Source organism: Camelus ferus, chromosome 16 (assembly GCF_009834535.1).
Source record: "Camelus ferus isolate YT-003-E chromosome 16, BCGSAC_Cfer_1.0, whole genome shotgun sequence".
In the NCBI taxonomy this organism is placed as follows: Eukaryota; Metazoa; Chordata; class Mammalia; order Artiodactyla; family Camelidae; genus Camelus; species Camelus ferus.
Window position 1 is genome coordinate 18,373,746 of NC_045711.1, and position 27,930 is coordinate 18,401,675.

General features: G+C 59.4%; 1 protein-coding gene and 1 long non-coding RNA gene across 2 annotated transcripts in view; one reads left to right on the forward strand and one right to left on the reverse strand.

The window, feature by feature from the left end:
• Positions 1-5,556: 5,556 nt before the first annotated feature.
• LOC102508163 (epsin-2) overlaps positions 5,557-27,930 on the reverse strand; it is a 29,804-nt gene continuing 7,430 nt past the window's right edge. The window contains 3 exon segments of the mRNA XM_032498957.1: positions 5,557-6,340; positions 7,859-8,162; positions 8,164-8,623. Coding sequence (XP_032354848.1) covers positions 5,667-6,340; positions 7,859-8,162; positions 8,164-8,454 — 1,269 coding nt within the window. The 5' untranslated portion in view covers positions 8,455-8,623 and the 3' untranslated portion in view covers positions 5,557-5,666.
• LOC116669339 lies at positions 16,061-21,069 on the forward strand. The gene is made up of 3 exons (XR_004326715.1): positions 16,061-17,512; positions 18,689-19,018; positions 19,103-21,069. It is a non-coding gene; the product is annotated as an uncharacterized LOC116669339 (long non-coding RNA).

Sequence of the window (27,930 nt, forward strand, 5' to 3'; positions counted from 1 at the left end):
TGTTTCCCTCAAAATACCGGCTAAGAGGAGGCTCAGAGGCGCCTCCCAGCACCCCTGGCAGGGCTCCCTACCTTTACCAGGCTGGGCTGCTACCGGGACCGCCCCACCAGGCCACATGCCTGCACCCTCTGCTGCGGGGAGTACGTGGGTCCCCAGATGTGCTCCTGAAACAAAGATGCTTCAGCAGGCCAACGTCGAGGGATTTTGAAAGAAGAAAGCAAAGCAATCAAGGTAACAGAAAAACAGGACGCTGCCGCTTCTCACTGGCCGTGGCTCACCACTTTGTCGGAAAGGACGTAAGCAGCGCCTGCAGTCACGCAGGCTGACTAAAGGGAGCAGACTCTGCGAGCTCAGCTTTTCGGCACAGCGACCGGGGTGACTCCTGGCAAAGCCCTGCAGGGCCCCAGCACTGCTGCCACCACTAACGACCCCGTGCCCGCTGGCTAACAGGGATGCCAGAGTTCAAATCCCGTCCCCAGCACGCGCCAGCAGTGAGGCCACGCACAAACGGTGGATCTCCTCGGGCGTCTGCTTCTATGAAACTGGGTGGTGGGGGACCCCTGGGTCTGTGCCTTGCCCCGGGTCACTGCTCTCCACTCCCCCCATGATCCCAGGCCCCCGAGGGCGCCCCGTGGCTGTGAATGACCCTTACGATGCTGTTCTCTGTTCTATTCTCAGGGACACCTGCCAGACCTGTGACCCAGACCTGCCAGCACAGCTACCTTCAGGGATCTGGTCTCGATCTGACCTTTGATTCCTCTCCAGACTAAGCTGCTGCTTGCTTGCCCACATTCAGATGACACCACAAAACCACACACCAGGGCTCCAGACCACCTGTGGGCACAGTCCAGGCAGCCGGGATGTCACAACGTCATGATACAAACAGCAGGGCAGCAGGGCTGCAACCTGGCGGAGACAGTGCTTAGAGCAAAGTCCAGAAGGAAACAGACACGTGAGTCAGCTGCCTGGGTACCACGGTTACGGGCACGTCTGTCTACTTTCTGGGTTTTCTGCACCATCAGGAATGAACATGTGTTACTTCTACAAGGAAAAAACTAGCAGAGCTCCCTATTTCAGGTTCACACCGCACTTACCAGTTAGAACTGGAGAAGTGGGCCACCGAGAGCACTCGCTGAAGGGTGCTGGTCATCCCGCCGACAGCCGGCCTCCGCTGTCCGCCGGCAGGCAGCAGGAGGAGACGGATTCCGCTGCAACATCAATTTCTAGCTGCTGACAGTCGGCCCCTCGCCCGCTGACTCCAACTTTTTGAAAGGGCAAGGCCACTGGTCATCAGCTGGACGGAGAGGGGAGCCCGGAGAGGTAGCCCACCCGGAGCAGGGGGCCAGCCGGCCGCACACCACGCCCCTGGAAGCTTCAGCCCACCCCAGAGGCTCCGAACTGACTGCTCAGACCTGTGCCCAGGCTTTGGCACACCTGGGGACATTTAAAAACTCCCAGGCAGCGAGCTTGAGCCAGCAGCTTAGGGAACAGGGAACAGAGAAAGGGCAGCTAGCAAAATCGGGAACCGTATTTATTTGGTTACTAAACAAAAACGAGCAACCATGAATCATACTATTGCTAAACTCAAAGCATCAAGAAACTACACAGGTACGAACACTTCCACACTTCCGGAAAAGCCCACAAAATGTATTTTCAAAAGACTAACGTGCATGCCTGAGGCAGACACCAGTGGAGATGAGCACACCACATAAAACAGCATCAAAAACGAGAGCTACGGTTTATTTAGCACTCGCCCGCTCCGAAAGTGCTCACTGAACACCTGTCCCACTGAGCACAAGCCCCTACTGCTGGCGCAGGGACAGAAGGCAGACGGTCCTCTCAGGCAAGGCGCTCTGGAGACGGCAGAACAGACTACCGTGAGATGCGGAGATGACACAAAAACTACACAGCCTGCTTTCCCACACGAAGAGAAGTTATCTTTAGACCCTCCCTCTTATTTGCATTTATACTATAATTTTAAATGTCCCCTTCCTTCAAGTTGACCGCTGGAAACCAGTCACCGAGAGCTATGGATTGGACACCAGCTACCCTGACTTAACCACCTTTGCTTTTCTCATAACCACTGTTGACAGTCTATAAACGACAGTTTGTGGACCTATAACTTTTACAAAGGGCGCTTTAAAGACAAAGGGATAGATGTAAGTATCGCACTCACACCAAGTTTCGGCGGCACAAGTCAACATCAGTCATTTAATTAACAACCCCAATCAGCAACCGTACCCTGAGATCAGAGGAGGGCCCGTAGACCCAGGCCCCCGCTGAGTGACACTGTAAGCAGGTGCACCTCCTCGTAGAAATCGTGAAAGTGAGGCACCAGCGGTACACAAGATGGACCCTGCAACAGGTGCGCACTGTACAGCCATCTACCTTGTACAACAATTTAAAAATTGCTTTTTTATGGAAAAGTAGGAGAAAGAGATCCAGAGTTCTGGAAAACCTGCATTGAAATTCTGGCTTCATGTTTCTTCCAAGGGGGTCTGAGTGCGTGAGTCCATCTCAGCATCCCCACTGGCACCAGTCCTGCCTCCTCCCAGGCAAGGGTGAGCCGCAGACGGGCTCCTCCTACAGGGAAGGGGGCGGGGGCCAGCAGCTCTCAGGCTGCCCTGTCTCAGGTGCTGGCCAGCTTCGCCACGCAGCACCCTCGCCGCAGCACATTCAGACCCCTGGAGGCCTGAGCCCATCCGGCAGGAATGCGCCCCTTTGATGTCTGACCCCTGGACAGATGCGTCACCTCTGAGGATCTGCTGGCATCACTGCCCAGCCTCCTCCTGACCCTTTCCCACGTGCAGAGATGAGCTCTCTCCAGAGTAAGCTCATGCTGACAGCCAGCGCCGGCCTCTGCGGGGACTCACTACTGCTGTAGAGGAAGGGGTCCCACAACATGCAGAACACTCAGGCTCGAGCAAAAGGAAGTGCCAAATGAACCCCGTCTCCCGCCAAATTCCTGGTCCACCCCCCTCGGAAAGCAATCTGCCAAGACGGAGCCCACAGCCAGTGCAAGGCCAGGGGCTCTGGGCACACTCCCCACTAGCTGGCTGTCCTGCCCTTCCTGACACCGGGAACCACCTGGCTGCAGCCCCCGCCCCGCCCCCCAGCGCTAGTGTCACCCCGCCTACACCGTGGAGCTCCGCCCCACAGGCTCCCTGCTGGCCTCCGCTGACTCAGCGTCCTCCACACTCACGTCCCAGGAGGGTTTCTGAGGGACACACGGGCTGGGTTTGATTTTTCTTTTTTTAAATGATGAATGTATCTTCCACATTCTCCGGTTTTCAAACACAAACCTATGGAGGACTCCCACCTCAGGTGTACAATCCTACTGACATGTTCTCCTGTGTGTAGACACGTGTGCATACTCAGCTCCGCTCCCACGGGCTGGCCGGCAAGGCCGGGGCCACAGAGAGTCTGACTCAGGCCTGAGGTGCCTCTGCTGTAGGGAACCGGCCTCCCCGGGGCCCCAGGAGAGTCTGCTGCCCGCGGGCCCTTCCCAAACACACGTGTAAAACTGCACGGAAGCTTTCAGGTTCCCCGCAACAGGCTTAGGTGTGGCCGACCACGGCGGGGGCGTGGGAGACCCAGGGTCCCCTGGACTCCTGCCAGGCCGTCACACGGCAGTCCAAGCACCGACTGACTGTGCCAGGCTGTGCAAGGCACGGCACAGGCAGCCACGGCAGCAGCTCTGGTGGGGAGGGCGGCCGCAAGCGCCAGGTGAGGCCAGAGAGCTGAAGGCACCCCGGGCAGAGCTCCCTCCCAGGCCCTAGGCTCCTCAGAGCCCCACCTCCACGGCCAGGTCCCACGAGGGGCGGCAGGTGCCCTGCGGCAGTGATCGGGGTGGCCCTCAGCCCCTCGCCGACCAGCCCTCCAGCCAGTCCTGCGGCCTCTCCTTAAGATCAGCCCAGCCACCTCTACCGCCCCAAGATCCAGGCACGTCATCTCCCCCAGGGGACAGGCAGGGGTCTCCCGAAAGGTCTCCCCGCGCTCGCCCGCCCCCCACAGCTGGAGGGTCCTCCTAAGCTTTCTCCTCCTTAAATCAGATCAAATCCCTCCTTGGATCCAAACCCTCCCCTGCCACCCAGTTCACTGAGTAAAAGCCAAAAGGCTCCTGAGGACCCAGAGGGCCCTGCACTGGCACAGCAGGAGGAGGTGTTCGGGGGTCTGCGCAGCAATCTGCCACTGCGACAACCACACACAGACGCCAAGTGTCAGGACAAAGACCCTCCCTGCCCTCCAGACACCCCCACAGCTCCTCCTACCTCCAGGCTTGTTCTGGGCACTCCTATTGCTCAGACCACCCCACCTCCACCCCACACATACCTGGGTCTTTTCGGTTTTGGATATAGCACGCAGCGTGACCGTCTCTCTCCTGTGGGTGGGGCGGGGGCACACGTGGGGACTCAAACCCTTGCTGAGGGACAGGAGGACGCAGGTGCTGGGCAGACGGCAGCAGACTATGCCCACCAGCAGAGCACACTGAGGGGCCCCCACAGTGCCAGCCCGCCTCCCCGCCCCCGCCGTGGGTCTGCACCATGCCCAGCAGGCCTCCCCCATGGGTCTGGGGTGCCACATGCGCCCCTCACAAACATCTCCCCTGAATCGTAGCCCGTATTTCATGTCAGTCTGACTTCTCCGACCTGGATTCCAAGCCAGTTTGTTCAAAGCAGACCCCCACGTGCATAGATACAGCCCTCAGCTTACCCTCAATACTCGGGTAGGTGATCAAAAAGGAGTTCCCCCAGTGGCGGCCCCTGGCGGAGAGGGTGTGAGACTTGGGCACACACTCTGCACAGCGAGTGTGAAATGGGGCGTCAAGCTGCACTCGTCTGCCCCAAGTGCACCTGGGGCATGAGGAACTGTCAAAACCCAAACCAACTCATTTTTCCTTAATTTCTACCAGAGCTGAAGAAGAAGAGAACTCCTCACGGGCTTGTGGGCCGAGCAACTCGCCAGATGTTGTTGGGGGGCGGGCACGGAGGGGAGGGACTCACGTGGGCAATGGCACGGGGGCGGCACGGCCTGGGCATAATGTGCAGCAGCCCGGGAGAGCCAGCCTGCCCAGGAGTGGAGTGAACCCCAAGACGCCACACAGACCTCACCAGCTACTGAATGGGCAGGACCCGCCGGGAACGGCCCTGCAGATCTGCCGTTAGAGACGCGTGTAACCTGTGCCTCTGGGCGAGCCTTCCAAACACGCCTGCCCTGCGGTCCCTACAGCGCAAAGCTGGTCCCCATACAGAGTCCGCCACAAGCTGCGCGGGGAGGTCAGGATGTGAAGGAAATGTCCCAGAGCTAACCCCAGTGATCACACGAGCACCCAGCTCAGGCCGGCTGCGGTGTCGGGAGGCACGAGTGAGCGGTGACTGTCTCCAGGGCTGGTAACGGCCACCGCTTTGTCTGGAAGCCGCACAGAAGCTCTTCCCGGTGCCCCTCCCCGTAACAGCAGAAGAGAAGCGGCTCCCCCCTCTTGCAGCGGGCCCCTGGGGACCGCAGGCCGGCTAGACTGAGAGCATTTTCTTGCAGACAACAGTGGCTTCTGTTTTCAGTTTGACCTGCAACACTTGGAGACTCTGCCTGGAATCCACTATCAATCAGTCAAAAGGGAAGCCTTACTTTCAGCTGCCGACTGAGCCAGGTGCCTTCAGCACCGCGCACTAACTGGCAGTGCAGCTAACCGCCACGGTCGTGGGCACGCGGCGGGACGGCAGAGAGTGAGGAGCAAGGCAATCCCACTCTGCCGTCGGCAAGGCACGGACCTGCCCCACCAAGGATGGCGCCCGGGACCACCCGAGGGGTGTGCCCGGCAAGGTGACATGTGAGCCACGCCCTCCTGGCTCAGCAGGCCAAGCTGTCTGGTCCTCTGCCACGCCCAGGTCTGGGGGACAGCGGAGCCCCTCCAGCATCTCAGGGCGTGGGGGTGTGGGCAGAGGCAGGCAGCCCCCGGCCTTCCCCGGAGAGCAGCGCCCCGTGAGCCTGCAGCTGACCCTCTGGCAGGGGCGTGCCAAGGCCCGAGGGAGCACGGCCAGGCCATGACTCCGGGGACAGAGGAAGGCAGGCCTGGGCGCTGGACCTGGGTCTTGGGGCCCAGGAGGCAGGGGGAGAGTTGGCTGTACTGGCAGTACGACACACCCCCAGCAAGCTGCCCAGCGTCTCCCACCTCGGGCTGCGCGGTCACAAGTGAGGCAGGGCTGGGACCCGTCGCCATTTGGGCGGGAGGCCGGCCCCGGGTGCAGCAGGAAGGGGTGGCGCTGGCTCAGCGACTGCAGCTCCTCACTCTGACCCAGCGGGGCCCCCGTGCGGTGCTGGGGACACAGCGAGGCCTCGGGCGCTGCAGGGCAGGGACACACACACACACAGAGAGAGACAGGCTGTTAGCAGGAGAGGGCGCGGCCGGGCCAGGCAAGTGAACAGCCAGGGACCCCGTTCTGACCCTCCACATGCAGCTCAAGCCCAAGGTCGGAGGGGACCACGCTGAGGGAGCTCAGAGAGGGGACCTCATGGTGGCAGAACCAGGACCGGGCCACCCAGATGCCCAGGCTCTGGCGGCCCTGCCCCGTCCCTGCAGCTGGAACACCCTCAGGCTGACAGAGGGGACATGGCTTCAGCTCCTCACTTCTGCCCTCTGGCCTGGGGGACCATGACTGCAAAAGGCTCGTGGGGAGGAGAGTAGCCCCCAAAGCCGGGGCCTTAGGCTCAGACGCAGCCACTTCCGAGGAAGGGCCTTCCTGGGGTGGAGGGGCTCCCTGAGGGAGACATGTGGCCTCACTTCCCCAGGGTGGTCTTCCTTCACTGGGGGGAGCCCCCGGAGCCCATTTCCTCCAAGGGGTTTCATGAAGGTCACAGCCTTTGCCTAAGCAGAGGAGCTCAAGCCAAGCGGGGAAACGGCAGTAACCACAAGAGGGACAGGAAACACCAACCTCTGTCACAGGAACTCAGGATCCCTAGAGGTAGGGAGTCTGAACCTACTACGCAATCTCCTGCTCGACCGGGTTCTCAAAATGCGGCAGGTGGCGGGACATCACCAAGCCAAGACCTGCCGGAGCGGGAACCAGCGGCACGTGGTTTGGCAACTAAGCCGGGTCGACAAGGGTTTGTCAAACCGCTAGCAAGTCCCTTTATAACAAGTTCACCCTTGTGCTGAGTTACTGATTCCAAAAACAAAGGGTATGGGGACCTGCACTTTTGTCCTTACAGTAAAAAGATTAAATTTCTGCATCCCCACTCCAGGCCACAGGGCCACCTGTCTCACCTCTGCACTGCGAAGGCAGAGGGGCACCCTTCCAGGGACGGTACCACTCGACCACCAGGATGCCAGCATGGCTCAGGCCCTGAGCCCCACTTCTGACCCCTGAAGTCTCCTGATTGCCAGACAAAGACCCAGAGTAACTGACGTGCAAAATAAGACAACAGAGCAGCACCCACACACACACCAGCACAGACCCAGCTGGGCAACTGAGCGGCCCACAGGAATGCCCTCCCACCTGAGGCAGCAGAGATGCTGAGCAGGTCAGGAGACCCACAGCACAGTCACTAGAAAGACACTGAATTTGACACTAAAGGAACCAGGTCACCCAGAACAGCCAGGACCCCTGCTGTGCAGTGGGCCAGCCCCTCACTGCAGGAGGCAGCAGGAGGCCTGCTTCGAGGGCCACATGTACAGAGGCAAACCCCAGTGTAGTGGAGGGGCTCCAGACCCCCGAGCCAGAGCAGCCCAGGGGCCAAAAGCCCCTCGGTAACCATAACTCCAGGCAGGCCAAGGGCACTGCCGCCTGGGCTGCCAGAGGCTGGTGCGGAGGAGGCCAGGCCACGAGCCCTGGGCCCCCGCGGCACTCGGGCCACTACTCACAGCCGTGGTAGGAGGCGGGCGACCCCCCAGCCTTGCCGTACTCCTGCTCTGAGTAGCTGGTGGAGAGGTTGGGCTGGCTGGAGCCTCGGCCGAAGGAGATCTGGTTGCTGCCCATGCTGGTGGCCACCTGGGCCATGCGTTCCTTGGTCTTGAGGGCCTGGGCCCGCTCAGCCTTCAGCCGCTCCTCGTCCTTGAGCAGTGCCACCAGCTGCTTGGACTTCTCACGCACGTTGATGCCCTGGTCCTTGCCGTCGCGGTCGACATACTGGAAGTCCTTCAGGGTCTGGATGGCGAAGATGTTCTCAGCGGCACTGCTGGGCCACGCGCTCAGAGCCAGTCTTGACGAGGTAGTCGAGCAGCGTCAGCGCCTTGTACACGTGCCGCCAGTTCCGGCCGTGGTCGTTGAGCCGCCGCCACACCATGCTCATGATCTCCGAGAAGGCCACCACGTTGTAGGTCAGGTCCGCAATCTCAGTCATCAGCGAGCTGGACGGGCCCCACGGGTCATTGGAGGTGGCTTCCCGGACTTTTACCTCGGCTTCCGAGTAATTGTTCACAATGTTTTTCATCTGCCGCCTGATGGATGAAGTCGTCATCTTGACTTCCTTTGTTACAAACGCAAAGCTCTTCAAAGAGAGAAGCTTCCCTGTCCCGGGCAGGCTCGTGTCCCAAGAAGGTCTGGGCTCTGTAACAGGTCTGGGGCAGGGTCCCTGGTGGTCATTGCCTCTGCTGGAGCCTCAGGTCCCAGAAGCTGGACGCCATGACCTGGCGAAAGAAAGAAAGACAAGCGTTCACTTGCAGGCGCCCCTCGAGGCGGCAGGCGTGTTATGAACAGCAGCGCTGGTCTGCCAGGGCGGTGAGAGGACGTCTGGCCTGACAGGGACCCGCGCACCTGACACAGTGAGGATGTTCACCCACAGCCACTCTCACGCCTCAAAAGGGACAAGAGCACAGCTCCTCCCAACAGCGTCTCCAGCTCCAAGAGCAAACACTTGTCCACGTCGCTGGTGGCGCTCAGATGCCCCTAAGGCCCAGGGGGCCTCCCAGCACTTCATCTGTCACCCCACCGTGCGCCAGCAGGAACGCCTGCCCCGCTTCCCAGGGGCACAGCAGGCGGAGCTGGGGCCCAGCACCGAGGACGTCCGGCCACCTTCCCCCGGGTCAGGAGGCAGCTCCCACTAAACAGTCAGAACAAACGGTCCTGGTAAAAAGGACATGAATGATCACAACTATAGTGAAAAGAATCAACTTCCTTAGGAAGAAAGGATGCGCGGGGCTCTGCTGACTGGCCTCCCGGCCTCTCGTCCGGCTGCTTGGGGGGTGCCCAGGACAGCTGGAGCCCGTGCCCTCCCAGCGAGAGGCCATGAGGCCTGGCCAGGGCACCCCCGAGCCTCCAAGGCCCCTGGTGGTAAAGAAAAGGCAGCAATTCATGTGCGTGAGGGCTGGGGCTCTGCCCTCCCGGACACCTCAGAGAGGGCTGCGGCCCCCGCAGAGACACCTGCTGCCAGTCTGTCTGAAATATCTAGGCTTTGAAGCTAAGAAAATTTGTCACGGTCAGAAAAAATACACCAAGGGCATAAACCACCTGCTATTCTCCCAAAGCCACAGAGGACCCAGGCCCAGAAGCGGCGAGAAGGGTGGACAGGGTGCACGGCTCCTGACGGGACAGGGGCCCCGAAGGCACCTCCGAGGAGCCATCTTCAGGGCCAGCGGGCCAGGTGCCCCGCCCGAGTCCGCCAGAGCCCACTTTAAACCTCCCCTCCCACCTCAGGACTGGGCCGCAAACGCGCTGCACCCCTGCGGGGCGCCCCTCAAGTGCAGGCTGGGGACCTGAGCTCTGTTCTGTTCTCACTCTTTTTCGCACAGTTTGCCTGCTCGCCGCCCACACTGCCCTCCTCAGGCTGCCAGCACCCCTGCCTGCTCACGGCGCCTGCACCCGGGACTGCGGAAACAACGGGGGCCCCATCACCTCTGGGCCTGACGACGATGATGTCGGCTGGCCTGCGATGCTCACCACCGCCAGGCCCCGCAAAGGCCCTCGGCAGCTCTGGAGACGCCACACCAAGGGCCAGGCTATTCGATGTGGAAGGGACACTCCCTTTACTACAGTCAGTCCCCAGCAACAGGGATGGTTCCTGAAGCCAAAGGCCCCTTCAGCTCCATGCCAGAGATGGGACCTGTTGTTTCTGCCTGTGCTGTTCCCACACCCCTTGTCGTGGAAGGAGCCTTGGCCGCTGGCAGGGAGTGGTTCCAGCAGGGAGTGGCCCAGCCCATCAGAGCACTGCTGGAAGCCCCCACGGAGCCGGGGTTCACCTAAGGTGAAGCCGACGCAGAAGCCAGCAGGGAGCCCAGGGACAGAGCCGGAGCAGGACAGGACACCACTTGAGCCCGAAGGCCCACCTGCACCTGAAGCCACTCGCCCCGCACTCGGCTGCGGGAGCCAGCGCAGTCTTGTGCCACCTGCGGCCGCCTGCTCTCCTGTCTCAGGCAACAGCGAATGGCACATGTGCAGCATGGGCCCCCCCAGACCTCAAACAGGGGCTCCAACCAGGCCCCTCAGCCACAGCTGACTGGCGCCCAGGCCACCCGAGCAGCTGCGTCCTCGCCCCTCAAAACACAGGTGCCCCGCCAAAGTCCGGGTCGTCACTCTTTAGCTGGTAATGGTGACCGTAAAGTAACAGCTGAATCACTGCATTTGCCGAGGACAGGCTGGGGCAGAAAAATTCTGGCATATTTGAAAACACAACTAGAATTCAACAGTGGGGACTAGACAGAGACTGAATAAAACAGCAACTAGAACAAAACTGAAAACACAAACAAAAAATTCCAAGGCCAGAGTGATGCCCCTGGAGGCAAGAAGAATTCCATAAACAGGGCCTGTAGAGCTGGGTGGGGAAATTCCTTCCGAGTCTAGAGTCGTCAGCACAGAGGAAGAGGCTCTCCAAGGCTGGAGCAGCCAGGTGGGTCCCTGGCCAAGGCCCCCATGTGTCTGTGCAATCATGCTGTGCGACACGGCACGTGGCCGGCTAAGTGTGGAGAGGATGCGCCCTGTCAGTCAGGGTCTCCAACAAACCACCCCCCCCAGAGATTCTGGTGGCTTTTCAGGGATCAGGGACCATCCTCAGGGACCAGGGCTAGCTTCAGTGGAACAGCACCCTCCCCCAACCCCAAAACCCGAAGTCACAGGTCAGTCAGCACTGACGGTGATCATCTTGTCACTATCAACAGATGTCGCTGCACAACTCGATCTGGAAATCCTCCCCGCAGGTGGTAGCTCCCACCTCCTGCGTCTGGCAGCCTCCTGTGACTTTCTCAAGGCAGGTGACAGGGAGCACAAGGGCTGGGCTGCAGCCACCTCCCCTGCAGCAGTACACAGAGCTGTGAACACAGAATCGCGCTGAAGAGATGCGACAGCCTTTCCAAGCTCTGTGGTGACGTCCGGGCATGCTGAAATGAGGGCCACAGGTCACTGAGTGACAGTCACAAATGCTAATCTGTGAACCACTGGGTCTCACTTGTCTGTGCGAGGGGCAAGAGCGAGGACACAGCCCCTCCCCGCCACGGACAAGGTGCTGTGGCCCCCCTCAGAGGCTCTGCCTGGGCGGCCCAGACCATGGCCCGCGTGGCCACCGCAGCGGTAGCACTGGGACAGCTGGGACAGTGCGGCTCTCCTCTCCAGTGACCGTTCGCCTAGAGAGAAAGCGTGGCTGAGAGCAATAACCTAGTACCCGACGCCGCGCTGCCGCCGGTGCGGGGAGATAGCCTGAACACCTGCCGGGGACGTGAGGCTCGGCCAGAGAGGGAAGCGCCTGCCTCACTGACAACGCGGCGTCCGCATCCCGATGACTCCTCGGGGGAGAAACCAGATTTCCTCTCTCCCAAAAGTGACTTCAAAACCTTTACACTCATATACTTAAAGAAATTCAAAACCAAACATTCGAGGCTTAGCTTCCAGATGATAAGGCAGGTACCATGAAACTGCTCGTGAAACCCTCTCCGGCCACAGCGGGGACTGAAGGCCCCGCCCCTGTGTTGGACCACCCGTTCCCCCCCCCCACCAAAGGGCCACTGGAGCCTCTCCCCAGACACAGCAGTCTCGGAGAGTTCAAATCCCACATCAGCCTCCTATGACTGCGTGTCCGTGATTCTTCTAAAAGCAGAAAGGAAGCACTGAGCACACACATGCAGAACCTCGTTTTTCTTCACCAGTGTGGCCCGCCATTTGGTCTCCGGGAATGCAGGTTACACAGGTACTGAAATGTGGTCATCTTAAAGATGGTGTGAAGCAAGGACGGGGTCAGGAGGCACGTTCTGGCCAACCCCCAGTCACTCAGAAGTGGGGGTGGGACAAGCTGTGCCTCCCTAGGGGTCAAACTCCTGCATAAAGAACAAAGAACCCCAAATGCTCCCCACCTCCCCCACTCCTCAAAGTAGTTTTGCAAATGCCTGATCACGGGCAGCACTCTTCAAAAATCACGCCAAAGAGCAAACAGCACGGAGACCAGAGCACACAGACCCGGGAGCACACACACCCAGAGCACACAGACCCGGGAGCTGGGAAAGCAGGGCTCCAGGCCAGGCTGGGACCAGCCTCGTACTCCTGAAGGGACAGGGAGGGCCAGATGCTCTGCCAAACCCTTCGGTCCCCAGGCCCTTTGTGACAACTGGCTCACGCCCAGCGATACCAGCTCCAGCCACAGGTCTGCCACGCGGAGGCTGGGATTTGGGAACAAGCTTAGTGGTGGGTGTCCCTCTCAGCCGGCCAGCGGGGCTCCAGCTGGGCAGGAGGACAGGGCCCCCCACGGCCCTTGGGATGCACAAGAACTCGTCCCTCCTCCGAGGAAGGCAGCGTGCACGTGTGTCCCTGGGTCAGTGTGCAGTCTACACGTCGTGACTCTGCTGCCAGAAAAGCCCGGTCACGGCAGACGGCTATGCCACCCAGAGGCTGGGGGTCACAGAAGGGGCATCTGATGGCTTCACACCCACCCCACCCCACAGGGCACGCCCGGTGATGGATGACAATTTGATCAGTACAGTTTCCCAGCTTGACATCTTCGGGGGAAAAAAAGCAGAGCTACATGGGAAAATTCAGAATTCCCATGATTTCATGCTTAATTTAGAGCTGGCTGGTCACCGTGGTGGCGCCCGGTGCTGGCTCTCGCCATGTCCCAAGGAGCCAGCGGGAGAGCGGAAGCCAAGCGGGGGCCGTGGGCCCCGTGGCCAGAGCCCCACAGGCCTGGTGTCAGGCACAGCAGTGACCGGACACTCTCCTCAAAAGGAGCTCAAGATGCTGCCCAGAGGAACTGCGGGCAGGAAGCAGGTGTCTCCACGCTGTGCAAGCACGAGACCACGAAAAGGAGTGGCGTGCTCACCACTGCCCTTAACCCAGCAGACCTGGGAGGTCGCGCCTCTCCCCACGCGGCTGTGGAGGAAGGAGGCCCCCTCGGACTTCAGGCAGTGACGGCTGACATCCACTGAACTCCACAGGCGGGCCTTGTCCCCAGCCCGACCCCGCAGGCCCGGGGACGGAGCACTTCAGCAAAAGGTCAAAAGATAAGCCTCACCGTCCAGACTTCAGGAGATTAACTCTTCCTGTGCTGCCAGTGTGCTGCGCCCCTGTCCCAGTCACTTTCCTGCCGACTGGGACCACCTGGGCCCCCGTGCTGCTTTCTCTGCCCGCCAGCCTCCCACTCACCGGGACTGTCACCACAGTGTCTCTCTCCTGCCATTCTAGATCCCAACTAAAACACCGCCTCCTTGGAACCACCGCTCACTCTTAAGTCACCAGCTTTAATTTTTGGCAGAGCCCCTCTGTGTGGGACATTTTGTTGCCCACGCATCTGCTGGCTGGTTCACCTCCTAGGCCCCCAGGCCCCATGAGAGCCCGGCACCGTTCACGCTTGATTCGGGGTGAGCGCTGACCGGTGCTCAGTGGAGGAGCAGGAGGAAATGAGAGTAAAAGCTGCGTCCCCAGTCCCGTCTGCTCGCGACCCAGAGTTCACACCTTGGGACCAGGCTCCGCTGAGTTCCCCCCTGCGCCTTCACCGCTGGGGTCAGAACAGCTGCTCTGCTCTACGTTCTGCCTGGTGACACAGCACACAGGACAGGAGGGACACAACTGCGCCAAGTGAGTGCTTAGCACAGAGGAACCGCCAGGCCGGCCCAGGGGCAGCACGGCTGCCTGGGCTCCAGAGCAGCCATCCAAGGTGGCAAGCAGGGGCTCAGACGGGGTTCCCCACCCCCCGACCCCCGGATCTGTGCCCCGCCTCCCTGGCCGGGCACCCAGGGGCCAGGGGACAAGCTCCAGAGCCCCCACCTCAACACCTGCCTAATGGAGGTGCACACAGTTGCTGCCTGGCGCTGCCGGGAGGCCGGGCCTCGAGGGGCTGGTGCAGAGCGGCGTCCAGACACTGGCTTCCTCTGCCCGGCTGCGCCAGCATGTGTCCACAAGGATGTTTCTCAGCACTCCCTCAAGGACAACTCCAGGGCAGCATCCAAGGCAGGGCGCAAAGCCTACAGAGCACCAAGGGGCTCTGTGGAGAAGGTGCTGGGGGGAAGGCGCCTGCAGTTCGGTGGGGGTGTCACCCCCAAGCCTCTTTCCAACCACACATGACACAGTTACCAGCCCCACTCTTCTCCTGTGCGGCTGGCACTTCCGAGGAAGGTCTCGGGTGTGCTAACCCTTTGACGCCAGCAGTAATTGTAAGACGACAGGCTCAGCACAGTAACAGAACACAGGAGAGGCTCTCGAAACAAGCTAGGGAGCACTGAGCCCCGACCACACGCCAGGTGCGACTTCACGTGAGCTGCTCGCCGGAGCTGCAAGAATTCTCCAGGGTAATTACCCTCAGCATCTTCATTTCCCAGGGGAGGCAGCTGAGGCTCAGAGAGGTTAAGTAACGGGCCCAAGCTAGTGCCAGCAAGCGGCAGGACCAGGATCTGATCCCAGACCTCTGGCCTCTGCCCTAGCCTCTGATCTCTATTCTTACCCTGTTTGGTTTCAGACAAATCCAGTGCTCTGAGTCATGAGAAGAACGAATTTTTCCTCACTGAATCTGAAGGCCTAGAAGGGACCCCATCCTGCTGCTTAAGGGGCCAGAAGATGGCAGAGAAGCAACTGTCTTCCTACCTGTCCAGCTGGTCATGGGAGGGCCTGCCCAGCTCACCGAACCAAGCGGCAGGAGCAAAGATGCCGGAGCTGGACGGCGCCCAGGGGCCGCCCGCGAGCGGAGGCTGAGGCCCTGAAGGTGGAGCACTGCACCAGGGTCCAGCCCTGGCGGTCGCAGCTCCTTCCAGGCAGCCCGCAAAGGCAGAGTGCCTCCAGTGCTCTCCCAAGAAAGCGTCACTCTGGGAGCTGCGATGGCCCACAGACGGCTACTCGGTGACACCAGGCAGGGTGGGAGCCTGAAGAGTGAGGCCGCAACGATTTGAAAACCAGCTCTTCAGAACTCACACCCTTAAGGAGGACGTGTTTGGCTGCCACAGTGTCTTCTGTTAAATCAGTCACCTGGCTGGAACACCTGAGAGCTCCAATTACTCCTTTAGCACAGGTGGCGTCTGAGACACCCCCAGGAAAGACCGGGTCTCGGCGCTGAAAGGTAAACTTCCTTTTTTGGTTCAGAGTGAAAATGTGACTCCCCTCCGCCCTCCCCTGCTGGAGACATTCCCAGTGTTTTATTTACTCGGCAGCACTGACGGGACTCTTAAATACCAGAGCCGGCCTGGAAGGGGCGGGGCCCCCAGGTCTTCCCGCTGCGCCTCCGAGAGCCGCCGAGCCGAGCCGAGCCGAGCCGAGCCGAGCTGGAGCTGCCGGCGCACAGGAGAGCCAGTGGAAGCCGGCCCCGCCCCGGCAGGCGGCTCCGGTTCTCAGCTCCTGAGTGCCCTGCTTTTTAAAAAAGAATAATCTGCCGCGCACGGTGGGAAACTTCCACAACTGGCTCTGGCCGTCGACACCACGTCGCTGAGGCCCGCGCGGGCGGCTGCGCGTCTGCTGCAGCTCAGCGTTTCCCCGCGGGGTCGCGCCTGCCTGGTTCACGCGTGACAGCGCACCCCTCACCGCCCCGCCGGCAGACAGCTGGACTCATTTCAAGCTCCTGCCACGGTGAAGAGTGCTGGTGTGCGCGTGTCTCCTGGGGCACGGTGCCTCGCTGTTCCAGACCGAGTCCCTCGGAGGGGAACTGCGTCCACGGGGCACGCACACGTCCCCAGCACGACATGGTAAAAGCAGCCTTGCTGTTGTTTTAGAACATCGTTTTGCCATCACGGTGCAGACAGTTGAACGGTTTAGTCGACACCAGATCTGACAGGCACTCTGCACACACCCGGCGTGTAAAGATCGACGCCCACAGGGAAGCACAGCACGTGGCTCCGGCCTGGACTGGAGACGGCCCACGCGCGGCAGCGGCCGCAGGCTGCACGCTCACGGGAGACCCTGCCGCCCGCGGGACGGCGTGTGGACAGGGAAGGGGCCCGGCCTCACGCCGCACTCGCACTCGGCTCACCCGCCTGCCAGACGCCGCTTCGTCCCCGCCCCATCGCAGCAGTAACGGCTACCACGGGGCACTCCCTGGGAGCCAGACGCCCTCTCAGGAACGCCGCACTGCTGTTTGCTCAGTGTTTTTCTTCAAATCAACTTCCTTTTAAACCCCAAGACTCGCCTTAGGTAGTAACACACATGAAGTCAGGTATCCCTGCTGAGGCGTTTTGGGGGGAGGGGGCCTTTCTATTTGTTTGCATTGAGATAAAATTCACCATTTAAAGTGTACAAGTCACACAATTCCGCATCCTCACGATGCGGGATAACCGTCACCGCCGTATGCATCTGCATCACCCAAAGCAGCCCTACCCGTCAGCAGCCACCGCCCGCCCCGCCTGCCGCCCGGCCCTGCCAACCACTCACCTCCCCTGTCTCTGGGTGCACCTACTCTGGACTTTCACGGAAACGAAATCTCATAGTGTGCGGCCGTCTGTGTCCAGCTCCTCTCACCCAGCATGTCTTAAGGTCCACTCACACCACACTCTCAGTACCTCACTCCTCCTGACGGCTGAGTAAATTCCCCACCATACGGACAGACCACATTTCATCCACCCCCACATCCGCTGGAGGACGTCTGGGCTGTTTCCATTTTTTGGCCGTCGTGCATAATGCTGCTATGAACTCTGTGTCGTTTTTGTGTGGACGTGTGTGCTGGCCTCTCCTGCGCAGACACCAACAAGGGGGGTTGCCAGGTCACACGGTAGCTCTCTGTCTAACTCTCGGAGGAAGTGCCAAAGTACCGTGGCATTTTTAAGATTAAAAAACTATTAAGATGAGTAACGTTCAACTGTTACCATTTAAAATTATTTTAAGAAACACTGCTGAAGTCAAAGCTACTGGAGTGGGTTTGTGTGTTTGCGGGCAGAGATGTGACACCATCAAGGTGGCACTTCTGAGCTCCTGACGTAGCCGAAGAGGGCGAGAGGGCTGTGGGGAGGACCGGGGAGGGCAGGAACCACCAGAAGCGCAGGCCCCAAGCAGGCGGGAATGGGCGGAAACAGAGGCACCTTTAGCAGGATGTCAGGGTGGGGAAAGTGTGCTGGTTTCAGAAGGAAAGACTCAGAACAAGCAGTTCTATCTCAGATGAATGCGGCTGGAGGCGCTGGCGGGACAGGCGGGTGAGTGCAGAGGCCAAGGGCAGCCGGTGCCGAGGGTTGGGGAGGGTGCAGGGGCTACTCGCTCCTCTGGAGGGACCCAGGAGGGCAGAGATGGGGATGTGAGTGGCCACCAGAGAAGTCCATGAAGGACCAGGAGGGGCACAGACACAGCAGGGCCATCGGGGCCGGAGGGAGAGTGGAGGGTTCAGGGCACGCAGAGGCCGAGGGGTGGCAAGAAGCAGGCCTCTGGTGCCAGGACGGTAGTGGGAGAGCCGTGCCATCTCCTGATTAGGCTGCCAAAGGCCGGACACCCTGACAGGGGTGGGGGAGGGGACTGCACACGGACCTCCTAGACCCGCTGCCTGGAGGCCCAGCTCTCTGTGCCACAAAACTGAACTCACTGCCCACCGCCCCTTCCCTCCGGGGAGCCTCTGCTGAGCACCCACCACCTGCTGCCCGGCTGCTGGAGCCAGAGGCCTGGGAGGCCGCCCGCTTCCGGCTCCCCACCCCTTCCTCCCACGACCTCTGGACCGCAGGCTCTGGGGACAGAGGCCCCGACTGTCTCCACACTGGAGCTGGCGTGGTGCCGGGCACACATCTGCCACCGGAAGGAATGCCTCCAGCCCCCACCTGCTCCCCCTCATCCCGGCTGCTCTCCGCACCCCCACCCAACCCCTAAATCCAGGACCCGCAAACGCGCTTACAGAATACGAAACATGGCCTCTGACAGCGCTCTAGTTTGAAAACAGCAACTTGGTCAAGCGGAAAGATGGCTGCCCTCCGGCCACTTTTCAGTCGCCCCACTGAATCTCGGCTTCCTCCTCTGGAAAACGGAAGCAGCAGCCCTCGAGGCCCCACAGATGGCGGAGTGAGACTGTCACTCCCACAGGGCTGCCTGCCGGCCCCTGGCCTCCCAGAGACCGCTCAGCAGGGGCAGCAACGTCCCACCCGGCGAGGGAGGCTCTGGGCTGGGCCGACTTCACACCGCGTTTAACGAGCAGACACAAACCACAGTTTGCAGTTTGCACACCATGTAATTTTTTTTAATTCTTAAAAGATTAGAGGTACGCTGCCAAATGTCAAAACACAAAAACCAAAAAGAAACTGAAGTTGTTATTTTCCTTTGGCTTTTATCTCCGTTAGCCAAATGCTTTTGTCCAAACTATGTTTATGTTGCCTTTGCCCTACTTTGTTTAGAAAAATAACAATAAAGGAGTGCGTTTTCAGCCCGGACGACTGTGCACATGCGATCTGCCCAGAAAACACCCTGCTTCAGAGGCAGAACTGATACTTGCCTCAGAAGAGTCACCGGCCACCAGCCTCCTCCTCCGGCCTCCCTGGGACAACCAGGTGGGAGAGGAGGCATCCTTTGCTCGGCGATACTCCACAGGGACGGCAGGACCAAGACCGGGGAGGCTGGGCCTGTCCACTCAGGGACCACAGGCTCGCTGCTGCCGGCCAACTCACCGAGGTGACAGCTGCTCTTTCCTGACTGTGTGCCGCATCTGCAAAGGAGGCACCTGACAGGTGAGGAGAGAGGGCGTGGGTCCCCTCAGGGAAGCCCAGCCCCGCCCCTCCTCTGCACGGACCTAATTAATGCTACTTCCACAGGCTGCCTCCTCCTCTGCAAGACCGTCACGTGCTTCCCAGCTGCTCCCTGGAAGACACCAGGGCTTCCCACCAGCCAGCTCTCAAGGTCAACCAGTTAGCTGCAGGTAATTTCCACCTGGAGCGACCCCTCCCACACAGAGTCCCTCTCCCGGGCAGCGTGAACGCCCACTTCTCTTGTCTGTAGCCATGAGTTCTACTCGCCGAGTATTTGCAGCTCACCTCCTTCCCGGCCTGCTGCAGCACTGCGCTCCCCCCAGCCCCGCAGAGTCAGTCCCCACACGGGCCACCACAGTGTGGTACAGGTGGTGCGCGTCACCGTCTGCCCAGCACTTTAGAAGCCGGTGTGCGATTCTCCGTGTTCCTTTCCCAACATGGTGGGGACGGTGGAGGCCTGTGTCTCTAACAAGAGAAAGGACACGGTGCCCAGGCACGGACGCACACCAGTGTCCACAGCAGCACTGCTCCTACAGCCAGAAAGTGAAAAGAGCTTGGCATCAACCAGTGAACGGGTACATAAAATAATACACTGGTGTATCCAAACAGCGAGATACTGCTCAGTCTTAAAAAGGAAGGAAGTACAGATACCTGCTCCAACACGATGAACTCTGAAAACACACAGAGAAGCCAGACACGAAGGGCCATGCACTATGCGACTCTGTTACAGGGCTCGTCCAGAACAGGCACGTCCACGCGACACAGAGCAGACTGACAGGCTGGGGCGGGGGGGGGGGTGACCGCTCACTGGGCGCAGGCTTCTTTGGGGGTGAGGAATGCTGAGGGCTGCACAACCCTAAATAGACTGAAAGCTCCTGCACTGTGCATTTCAAACGAGTGACCTTAATTGCGTGGTACCTAAATCACACGTCAATAAAGCTGCAAATAACAATCAGAAAAAATGGTGCTCCATCAGTCTGTCCACAAATGCTGACAATGACCACACACACCGGACACACTGGACACGTGGCCTTCGCTGTGCCGGGCACTGAGACTTCAGGGGTGGGCTATTTCCACGGCATCAAGCAGCCCATCCCCAGCGGACTCAAACACACTCATTCTTGTGTGTTCACGCTGAAAACGTGTCTGTGGCCAATTAACTTAAAATCCTGCATGGAAGCCAAGGCTGTGGCTCTGCCCCAGTAGGACTAGACTGCCCCAACGCCGCAGCCTGGGTCTTTACACACAGGAGACAGGGGTGGGGGTTGGGTACTCAAAAGAATCTGGCTAGATCAGAGTAACTCCCAGCCTGAAAAAGTGTTTACAACTCATAACACAATAAATGAACCTTCCAAAGATATAAAGAACTCACAGAAATTGAGAAATAAGCAACCAATAACCCAAGAAAAAAATGGGAAAAAGAACTGCCCACGAAAAAAAAAGTAAATGGTCCTGAAGCATGACAATACGACCAACTCGCACCTCAGGAAACCCGAATGAAGCCTATGCGGAGATCCTCTTTGCACCTGCCAAGCTGGCGGGGGCTCACACGCTTGCCTGCCCCTTCCGTTGCTGAGGTGTGGGGTGCCGGCCCTGGCACCGGCCGGTGGGGGTGCCAAGTGCAGTAACCGTGCGGAGGGCAGTTTGGCAAACTCTATGAAAATTACGAACCTGCTTACCCTCTGAGCCAGCGCTGCCCCTGAGGGGGCCGCCTGCAGCCCCACCTGCTCACTGGAGTGACGCGCAGGTAAGACCGCACATCCGCGGGCCTGTCAGGATGCAGCACGTGGGGAACGGCCGCTGCGGCACAGGGGCGGGACTCACAACAAAACGGAGGGCAACGCCACGAGTCTACACAGCAGTTCTCTCTCTCACATTACGAGAGAGGAAGACGGGGGTTCTCTACCTACTGACGCGGGACGTTAGACTGCACTGAAAGTAAAAACGCAAGGTGTACAGTTGCACGTGGTGTGCTAGCTTTCATTTAACAAAAAGGGAGACACAAGAACACGACCTTGCTTTTGCCTTGCCTTCGTGCAGGAACACTGGAAGGCTACAGAAGGGGCTGCTGTGAGGCGGAGAGCAGAGGTGGCAGGCGTGAGTTCACAGAACGCACTTCAACACCTCCTCGCTCCAGAGCTCTGTGTGTCCCCTACTATTACATTTTTTTAAAAAGTCCCAGCCTCGTTCCAAAAAAAAAGTCAAGACCTTGGCCCACAAGTGCCAGCCCGGCTGTGCCCCGCCTGCGAGCCGCGGGAGCCGGGGGCAGGGCCCAAGACGGTCCTGTGCACCCCCACCCCCCCGACATGCAGCTGGCTGGGATGGGTTTTCCCCTGCTCTCCCCAGCACAGCCGAGCAGGTCTGGTCCCGCCCACCACCGGTGCAGAACCCCAAGCACGCACTGTGCGCAGCGTGTCCTTGGCACCTGCCACTTGCCCGGGCACACGGAGCCATCAGACGTAGCCCCCACCTGCAAAGAGCTCGTGTCGGAACAGACAGACAGTACCCTGGACGGAAGCCTCCGGGTGCGGGCCAGGCGTTGGGGGGCAAGGGGCGGCGAGGGGGTGAATGCAGGCGAAGAGGAAAGGCCTTCAAGGGCAGCACCCATTTGTCTGGGACTCTCCCTCTGAAGCCTCCTGATGCTCAAAAGGCGCAAAGTCCACAGGCACTGTGTTCACACTCACAGAAACAGCCAAGCCTGCTCCCATACCACCGCCTGCAGGGAGGGGCCCCTCAGGCCCACCCATTCCAAACTGTACTTCCCAGAGCCTCACAGGGCAGTCGTTTCTTAATCTCTTACTTCTGAGGGCCTGATTCAGAAGCAGTGTGTTAAAGAATGAGTTTCTTCCTTTTAAAGAAGACAATATCGTTTCCCCCTTTCTAGCTTTAAACCAATTTTCCTCTCCTTCCTCTGTACTGGCCTTTGCACTTCTACTGCAGGATTTCTCACACATCAGCACACGCGTCAACGCCAGCCCCCGGGGCCAGCGCACCGGCCCATCCGCCCCATCGGGCCCTCCCGGGAAGGGCAGTCTCAGGTGGGGGCTGACATCCTGTCACTGCGGTCAACTCTGTGGCCAGCCGGTGGGCAGAGGGGCAGGGCCACCTGGCCTGGGAGAGCGGAGCCCAGGGCTGCTGACGGGGCACAAGCAGCGCCCACGCCAAGGGCCCAAGGGACACTACCAGGCACTGGCATGCTGTGGGCCTCCCTGAAGTGACCAGGGACCCATAGCCTGGACTGGAGCAGAAGGAGCTGGTGAGCCTCAGGCAAACACAGGAACCGGCCCACTTTTTTCTGGAGACTCCTGGAAGGAAAGGCAATAAACATCACCAACTCCGCATCCCAACCCAGCACACCCTCACCAAACGGCAGGGCTCGCTCAGGGACAGCAGAGCTGCAGCCCGGACCCCGCTCTCCCCAGGGAGCACCCTGGCACAGGGACGGCTTGGACGCCACACAGCCCACACTCACCTGGATGCTCACAGGGAAACAGAGGCCCGGGGAGCGTCAAGTGGCCGCCCACCCCACTCCGAGTCTCTGAGCGTGTGCAATGCTGGCAGTCTTTGGCTCCGTTGTCCCCATAGTCCAGCCCTGAAGCCACCCTCCCCACCAGACTGCTCCGCCTCGCACTCCCTGTCTCAGCACCGGCGCTGACAGCCTCCCCGACGTGCAACTGCTTGTAATAAGCCCCAGCACTGCAGCGAAGCTGCTTCCCCAGCAGAGAGCTCCCCCCTGGCCTCCCACAGCACTGGGGCTGCGGACCCCACCGCCCCAGCAAGGAGGGAGGCACAAATCACAGGGGCAGCTGACCTCTCCCCAGCACGTCATTCAAGGGAGAGCTCTGTGCCATCCCGTGACGGCCACGCAGGCCAGAGACCCCGGGCACCAGGCAAACAGCAACTTGGAGAAAATAAGCCAAATGTTGACGGGGCTGTAAGTCAAGCTCCACTTCGGCCCTTCCTACTTATATGAAGTTTCCAACGCTTCCTTCATGCCCATTAAGACAGGCATCCTGAACACGCCCCATGAGACCCGGTCAGACCAGCCCAGCTTGGAAACGCCGTACTGGGTAGTCTATTTTGGTAGAGCTGGCTTCAGTCTTTGGAAACTAATGATAATCAGATGCTAGAGAGGAAAAAAATTAACAAGATTTTTGTTCAAAGTCAAAAGGACTAAACAAAAACAATCAAGGTGGGTTTTTTTGGGGGGTGGGGAGAAGGAATAATGAGTTTGGTTTGGTTTGCTTGAAGAAACATTTGTTTCTCCTTCTTCAAATGTTAAAATCTACTCAACACCTTGCAGGCAGGTTACAGTGACTTCTTGTGCTACTTGCTTGACTCTTCTGCTAATAAAATACGTACTTTTTAAATCAAGAAAGAATGCGTTTTCTTTCGTAACGTCTTGTTTCTCTTTACAGTAAGGAGAGTGCGTACTTAAGCACAGGTGGGATCCGACTAGCTCTAAAGACCATGTTTTCAACGTTCTCCTCACACGCTGGGTCTTCTCTGCAGCTACAGTCTGGAGCGAATGGTACCAAGTGTAACTTTGGTCCCACACACGGGCCTTGGGTCCTGCACGGCCGGAAGACACCGTCGCAAAGCCCTCAGAGCAGATCTCCAGGCGCCCCTCCCCGCAGGGCAGGCAGCAGAGGCGCCTGCGGTCTGGCCAAGGGGAGGCCCCCTCGCAGCTTCCCGCTGGTTTCGCCGGCAGGAAGCCCACCAGAAACCGGGCGAGTCTCTTCACCTGGCTTCCCTGAGCTCAGACCACCACCCTCTGGGCGGACTGACCTTCCCTGACTCCATCTTTCCGTCTGCTTGCCCTACCTTGCTGCTAACAGGAGTGAAATGGCTGAGAGCAGCGGCCCCAGCCCCGGCACACATTCCAATCTCTGGTGTCAAGGGACTCAGGAACCGGAAGCAGCGACGGCTGCGCAGCGCTGCGGACGCACTTAGCGCCACTCAATTTTTACACTTTAAAAGGGTTACCGCGGTAAACTTTGTTATATGTATTTTACAATAGAAACTTAAAATAGCAAAACTCTCCTTGTTTTGCCTTAACAGAAGTGCTGGGGGAGGGGCGGCTGAGTGGTGGAGCGTGTGCTTAGCATGCTCGAGGTCCTGGTCCAGTCACCAGCCACTCCTCTAAAAATAAATAAACCTAGCTACCTCCCGCCCCCCACCGAAAAAAAAACCTTAAAAAAAAAAAGTGCTAACACAGTTCAACCCACCCCAAGAATCTGCATAAAGACGATGGTTGTCCTAGCACTGAAAAAAAATCAGCTTCAAACCCAGGGCATATAAAAATCAGAATTACGATCACTGGTGGTCGGTCGCCCCTTAAAAATAAGTCTCTAAAGAGTCCACAACGAAGTGAAGCCTGGGATTTGTTCTGAAATAATCCAAGGCAGCGGGAGCCTAGATCAGAACAGCCGAAGCACCTGCGGGGACCTGCGGGGAGGAAGAGCACGAGAACGAGCACGCGTGCTCCTGCGCTGCTCGCCAGACACGACACAGCGCTGTAAACTGACTACACGTCAATAAAAATACACATACACAAAAACTAAAGTAAAATAAACAAAGCAGTGGAAGCAGAGCGACGGGCTTCACTGAACTATTCTATCTTTCTAAGTCAGAAATCCTCCATAATGGTGAGTTTTGCTTTGTTTTCAAGGACCTCTGACCTGCCGGATAATACTCCGTGTACATGGAAGACCTAGATGCCCCGAAGACGTCGAATCCCCGGGGCTCACCTGGCGCCCTTCGCCTGCGCCCCACAGCACGGGGTCTCGGGGGGCTGGCCCCCGCACAGAGGCTATGCAAAGGGCTCCCCGGAAATAAGAATCCCACTTCAGACCACGAGCAGCATGCACAGAGGCGTCTGGCCTAGTCCCTCACGCTGCCACCCAGCACGCTGTCGGGGCCTCCGAAATGCCTGCCAAGACGCAGCTGTCAGCAGGGCCCAGGCGACGCCTGCGAACAGGGGGGTCTTTCACTGAAGAGCCCCAGAGCCTCCCAGCTCCGCAGCCCCAGCCCACCTCCCGGCCAGGGCCGAGGGGCAGGATGCGCCTCCCTCCTCCGAGATGCAGAGGGAGGCCGATGCGGCAACAGCCCGCTGACTGGCTTCTCCTCCTCCTTCTCCCACCAGAACCAGGTCTGCAGGGGAGGCAAGGCCGGTGTCTCCACCTCATTCCCCGCTGCACTCCCAGGCACCAGGAAAGCACGCGGCACACAGCAGATGTTCAACCAAATGCTGGTGTGTGGTCCTGACTTGATGGATACCGCTCCAAAGGTGCATTATAAAGACCTACTTTTCACAAACACCAACGCAAGACACAAGATGGAAGGCACCAGGATGTACCAGCATTGGGTGCCAGAAAAGGAGGGGACAGGAGACAGGAGCTGTGGCACAAACACCACCACCTAAAATAGCATCAGAGATGCTCTGGAATGTAGAGCCTGGGGGGCGGGGGAGGGGTGTGTGCCAGGCAGAGGCGGCGGACACGGGTCTGGAAGCGGGGTGGGGGGTGTGCAGGGCAAGGCAGAGAGCTCGGAACCCTACCACCTGGAACACGCACACTGCCGTGACGGGCTCTGTGTAAGGACCTGGGCCCCCAGAGCAGGGCCCAGGCAACGCAGGGGATGGGGTGGGCACCCCAGGAGGGGTAGGAACGGTGCAGAACTGGAGCCCGCAACCCCATCCAGAGATGGCGCAGACCCTGGCGCTGACCCAGGGTTGCCAGGCAACAGTGCAGGCCCCTGGCTGTCAAGTGTTCTGATTTGTCAATGAAGCTGCAAGTGTGGATCGCTATGTAAGATCTCCTGACTGTCACTGGCATCTGGGGTAGACAGAATAATGGCCTCCCAAAGATGCCCACACCCTAATCCCAGTTACATGGCAAAGGGGAATTACCATAGCAGATGCGATTAAGGTTTCTAATCAGCTGACCTTAAAATAGGGAGAGGATCCTGGATTACCCAGAGCACTCAGAGTAATCACAGGGGCCACAGAGCACAAGCGGGAGGCAGCACAGTCAGTGTCAGAGTGACTCAGGGTGCAGGGGACAGGACTGGCTGCTGCCAGCTTTGAGCAGAGACGGGAGACGAGGCCACGAGTCAAGGAGTGTGGGCACCTCTGAAGCCGGAGACGGCCAGGAAACAGATCTCCCCCAGAGCCTCCACGAGGAACCAGCCCTGACTGCACCAGGACCCCAGCCCACTAAGAGCCATGCTGGACTTCTAACCCGCAGAAGTGTGTTGTTTTAAGCCACTGTCTGTGGTAATTTGTCATAGCAGCCACAGGAAACTGATATGGCAACCAAGTTTAATTCTCAAAAAGAGGCAAAGTACAACCTAAACAAAATCCATCTGTGGCTGGGTCAGGCCAACGGCCACTTCTGTCTAGTTCACAATGAGGAGGGTAGAGGGCTGAGCCACCTCCTGGGTACCCACCACAGAGCGAGGCACAGAGCAGCCTTCTGGCACCACCCCAAGTTAACGACTAGGTCCCTTACCTTGGCCATATAGTCTTAAGGGACTCCAGGGATTTCTGGAAAACAGAGCTCCTTAGCCATGACAAGGCCCTTCCCCAAGGGACCTGCTAACCATGGCAGAAGCCTGCTGCCTAGACACCACCCTGGGACCCAACACCACCTTCTCCGACAAAAGGAAGTGAGAGCTTTTCGGTCCCAAGGAAGCCCCCAGCACCTCCCTGCCGCCACCCACAGGGCCGCTCACACCCAGGTAGGCTCCCTCGCACCACAGCAATGGAACCACTTCGGTTCTGCTCAAACATCAGAGGAACCCTTCTCAAGTGAGCCCTTCTGAGCCCCCAGGTGCAGAGCAGAGCAGAGCTGCTAGTGCAGAGGACGAGGACGGGGCCCGGCCTGCTCACCCCCGAGAGACTGTGCGAAAGCCGCGGCCGGACTCCAGGTGCTCTGAGCTCCCCGCCTGCCCTGCCGGGTGGCCCGCAGCCAGGCCTCCGCAATGCCCTGGCCCAGGCGAGCCTGACACCTCACCCTCGGGCTCGGCCCCGTGTGCGCCCTCGGCCTGGAGCCCCCTCGTCTCTTCCCAGGACCCCCTTGTCTTTTGCAGCTCCCCACGCGCCTCACGTGCCATTTCCTCGCAGGCACTCGGGCTCGCTCTCAGGAGCTGGCGCCGCCTTGGAAGCCTCTCTCTCAGGGTGACACCACCTGTCCCGTCAGGAGCCACCCTGCAGACCATATGCGACCCGAAGGCAGGAACTTACATCCTGCCGTGCACGCGTTCCCAGCCTAGAGGGCATCATACCTGTGTGCACTCAACAGGCATGAAGTAATAAAGACTGAGCGCACTGGGCTATAAACTACGTTTCCTGGAAACACCATAAATCGTGACACTGTGGTGTGTGTTAAACGTGCCAGGTAAAACCTCACTTCCAATCTTTACCCAATAAAGTGAGTCTCCCTCAATCAGGAACTCCAAATTACTGCTATCTTTAATATAAGTACTTCAAAGAAATGCACTTTTACCTCCTCCAAGGAGCGTCCACTGCAGGCACTGCAATCAGGGTGTAGGAAGGAGCCTGCCCCCTGGGCCGGACCGAGCGGCCACGCCATGCCCGCTCCACAGACAGCGCCACCCGGCAGGGGGTCACCCCCCCCCCCCGGCCCTCACTGTGTTCACACTCTGCTAAGCACTTTCCCAAGGTGGCTCAAAGGCAGAAGCGCAGCAGCCAGGTGGTCTGCCCCGTCATGCATCTACCTCCCCGCCCCGCCTGTCCACAGCCACTCGGAGCTCAGGGACCCGGCACCCCGACCTCAGGACTGCGAAGGCTTCTGCTCTCTCTGGCTCCAGCTCTCCCCCTCCTCTGAATCCCCGACACCCCACAGGCCCCCGCGCACACGGTTCAGCTTCTC